The sequence below is a fragment of the Chrysochloris asiatica genome, unplaced genomic scaffold (genome assembly GCF_000296735.1).
Source record: "Chrysochloris asiatica unplaced genomic scaffold, ChrAsi1.0 scaffold00033, whole genome shotgun sequence".
NCBI lineage: Eukaryota > Metazoa > Chordata > Mammalia > Afrosoricida > Chrysochloridae > Chrysochloris > Chrysochloris asiatica.
In genome coordinates this window covers 528,596-532,428 of record NW_006408551.1, presented here as the reverse complement: position 1 = coordinate 532,428, position 3,833 = coordinate 528,596, and the positions used below count along the sequence as shown (strand labels likewise).

Genomic DNA, 3,833 nt, shown 5'->3' with positions numbered 1-3,833 from the left:
CACAGAATTCCAAACCCAAGACCAAGATAAGTCCAGGAGTGATTGTTAATAAGCCAGCCAACCAAGACATAGCAACAAGCTGAGTACAAACTCTGTTGTTCATAATGGTCGCATAGTGAAGGGGTTTGCAGATGGCCACATAGCGATCATATGACATGGCAGCCAACAGAAAAAACTCTGATGCACCAAAAAAGATGGCAAAAAATAACTGACTCATACAGGCCTCATAGGAAATCCTTTTATCCATAGTCACAATGCTGAACAAGTACCTAGGGATGCAGACGGATGTGAATGACATTTCTAAAAATGAAAAATTCCGAAGGAAGAAATACATGGGTGTTTTGAGTTGAGAATCCAGCAGTGTGAGAAGGATAATGATCAGATTTCCAGTGATACTCAATAAATATGCAACTAGTAGTAAAAGGTAAACTACAGTTTGCCAGTTTGGGTTATCTGTTAGTCCTAGGAGGATGAATGTTGTTACCACTGTATGGTTTCTCATGGTTAAATTCTTTCTTAATTACATCAGAACTGGAAAAAAAACAAATTTCTAAGTTTAAAAAAAGCATTAATGAATATTGATTTATAATTGAAGAAGTAATTCAATTGAAATCCAAATGCTTTCTTGCTCCCATGATTTTAACTATTTAACATAGCTTTTGGACGTTAGGATTCATCCACTTATTTCATCTCTGAGTACTTATTTTCTAAACTCCCTTTTCAGATCTCCTTTACTTTGAAAAAAATGGCTTTGCTATCATCTATTAAAAGCATCTATGAATTTTGCTAGTTTAAAGTTTTGTCCAAGATACTGAGATATATTTTCTGCAATATTACTACATCCACAAATCAATATTTTAAGTTAACTCACTTATTGTTGTAGAGTGCTCTCTGGTCAGACCCTTTGTGCAGCCCTGTAAGATAAGCACTGGACTGCTATCCATAAATCTGCCAGTTGTGCCTAGGAAACCCTATATAGGTGTGCAGTGTCAGAACTGATTTGATGGCACTTAACAACAGAGACAGTTGGTTCTAACCCATACGTATGCTTTCCTTCAAAAGTTTCTATAGAGTGACTGATTGGTTTGAAGCACCAACATTGCACTTGGCAGTCCAGTGCTCATTTTACAGTGCCACACCAGGACTAGTTCAGTTACATACATTGCTAAAATAATCTTTTGCTCAATCCCTTTCAATATGTTATGTCTGTTCTGTATTCTGTTACATTGTTTTTATACTTGGTCTTTTACATGATTATTTTCTAAGGTTCTATTTCTAGTTAATCTTTTGTTTCCTTGATACTACCTGTGAACTATTATTTCATAAGAAATAATTTAGGAATATTAATATAATGTTAATGTCTAAATTACTATATAAATATTAAGTTGCAATTTTACATGAACTAGAGAATTACTTTACTTTAAGTGTCCAGTCAATTACAATATCATAAATAAATTTCCCAATTTAATAAATACAAATTTCCATTTAGTAATAACAAATATTCAAGCATTTATTAAATGCAAAGTCTAACTTTTGATTAAAGTTATTGAGAAATTTTGTTCATGGAACTTTTGCAATAGAAAAAAATATGGTGGTGGTTATGTGCTGTGAGTTGGTTCTGTCTCATAGTGAGACTGTATAGGGTTTCTGAGGCTGTAAATCTTTACGGGAACAGAAAGCCTCATCTTTCTCCTGTGGAATAGCTGGTAATTTCAAACTGCTGATTCTGAGGTTAGCAGCCCAATTTGTAACCACTATGCTACTAGCGCTCCAATAGAAAAATATAGATGTCCATTTATATATATACATGAACCATTATCATGAGGCACACCAATATTTTCTTTTGTTGTAAAGCTTAATTGCTTTAATCATATGTTCGAATACATACAATATAATGGATTCCGTGACAATTACATTGTCTACAGAACAAGAGTACTAAAAATACTTACTTTTTATGCATTCCACAAGAGTTCTGTTTATTGATGCACTGTAAATATTTTTTTCCATATCATTAACCTAAAAGGTAATGGGGATGACTTTTGCAATGAAATATTTATATCTTTCAAACCCACACTTTTTGTTTACTTCCTCAGTTTCATAGGAGTCCTTGTTCACATTATCCAGGAACGTTTAATAACAAATAGAATCCTTGTTGGATCTCTTTCTCTTTAAAATCAGCACACAGATGACATCTTAGAGATATTTTCCTGATTTCCTTTCAAAGAGAAATGTAAAATGTTTAGGTTTCCCTAGTAATTGGCCAATTAAGTTATTTACATAGAATCAATAATAATGTGCTCCCCCACTCCCCCACCCCATAGTGGATTTTGTGATTCTCTCTTAAAGACATCACAGTAGACTTGTCTCTAACTTTAATAACAAAGACCATATTTACTTGAGTATATGCCCTGGGGATTCTTGTGGAGAAGATACTAATGAACTTCCTTCATCATAAATTTTAAAAAACAAAAACAAAGTACCAGAGTTAATTATGGATATTATTATGGGATCTTTCAGAAAATTTTTAACGTTAATGCTAAAATGGAGTCTAATTCGCATGCTGTTGTTGTGTGCTGTGGAATGACTTCTGACACATAACAATCTTATTCATAACATATTCAAACACTGCCTGGCCATGTGCCATCCTCACAGTGGTGTTTCAGCCCACTATTGTTGCCATTGTGTCTGTCAACCTCTCCGTAGACCATCCTCATATTCTCTGATACTCCACTTTACCAAGCATGATGTCTTTTCCAGGGATTGATCTTTCCTCCTAACATGAACAAAGTATCAGGACAAATCTTAACATCCTCACTTGTTAAGAGCATTCTGACTATACTTCTTCAAAGACAGATTTGTTTGTTCTTGCAGGCCATGATATTTTTACTATCCTTTATGAACACCATAATTCAAATGTTGGTCAAGTGACATCGAGTCAGTTCTAACTTTTACTGTCCCAGTATAGTGTTTCTGAGTAGTGGTTGGTGGGTTTTAACTGCCAACTTTGCGGTTAGTAGTCCAGTGCTTACACTATAGTGCCATATGTTGTTGTTGTTGTTATGTGTCATGGAGTTGGTTCTGACTCATAGCGACCCTGTACAGGGTTTCCCAGGCTGTAAATATTTACGGGAGCAGAAATCCTCATCTTTCTCCCACAGAACAGCTGGTAGTTTCGAACTGCTGACCTTAAGGTTCGCAGCCCGATTCGTAACCACTACGCTACCAGAGCTCCTTATATAGTGCCATATGTTGTTGTTGTTGTTAAGTGCCATCGAGTCGGGTCCGACCCATAGCGACCCTGTACAGGGTTTCCGAGGGTGTAAATCTTTACGGGAGTAGAAAGCCTCATCTTTCCCACTATAGTGCCATATAGTGGGAATTAAAAGGTTCAATGACAGGAAGCCCTGTTGTAACACTGTAGAATAACCACTGTACTGCTTACCATAGGTCAATGGTTCAAACCAACCAGCTGCTCCTCAAAAATCCTATACAGAATCTTTATGAGTTGGAAACAATTTAATGACAGACAATGACAACAATATAACAATTTGAGTTTTGCTTGGTTGTCACAAACAGTTAAGTAAGTGTTCAACTACTAGCTGAAAGCTTTGCTGGCTGGCACCACCCTAAGCAAACTTGATAGGGAGGTCTAGTCCTGGTAATCTGCTTTGGAAAACTCCCAGCCTTGATAACTGTGAAGCAATTCTATTCTGCCCACATGTAGCTGTCATGAGTTAAACTTAATAATGAAAACCTGGTGCAGCTTTGTAATATCAATACTGGACTATGAACCACAAGGTTGGCAGTTCAAATCTACCAACTTCTTATTGGGA

General features: G+C 36.0%; 1 protein-coding gene across 1 annotated transcript in view; it reads right to left on the bottom strand.

The window, feature by feature from the left end:
* LOC102833490 (olfactory receptor 6C75-like) overlaps positions 1-502 on the bottom strand; it is a 15,601-nt gene extending 15,099 nt beyond the window's left edge. Inside the window, exon 1 of the mRNA XM_006859378.1 lies at positions 2-502. Within this exon, the coding sequence (XP_006859440.1) occupies positions 2-502 (501 nt within the window). The remainder of the gene's footprint in view (position 1) is intronic.
* Positions 503-3,833: the final 3,331 nt, after the last annotated feature.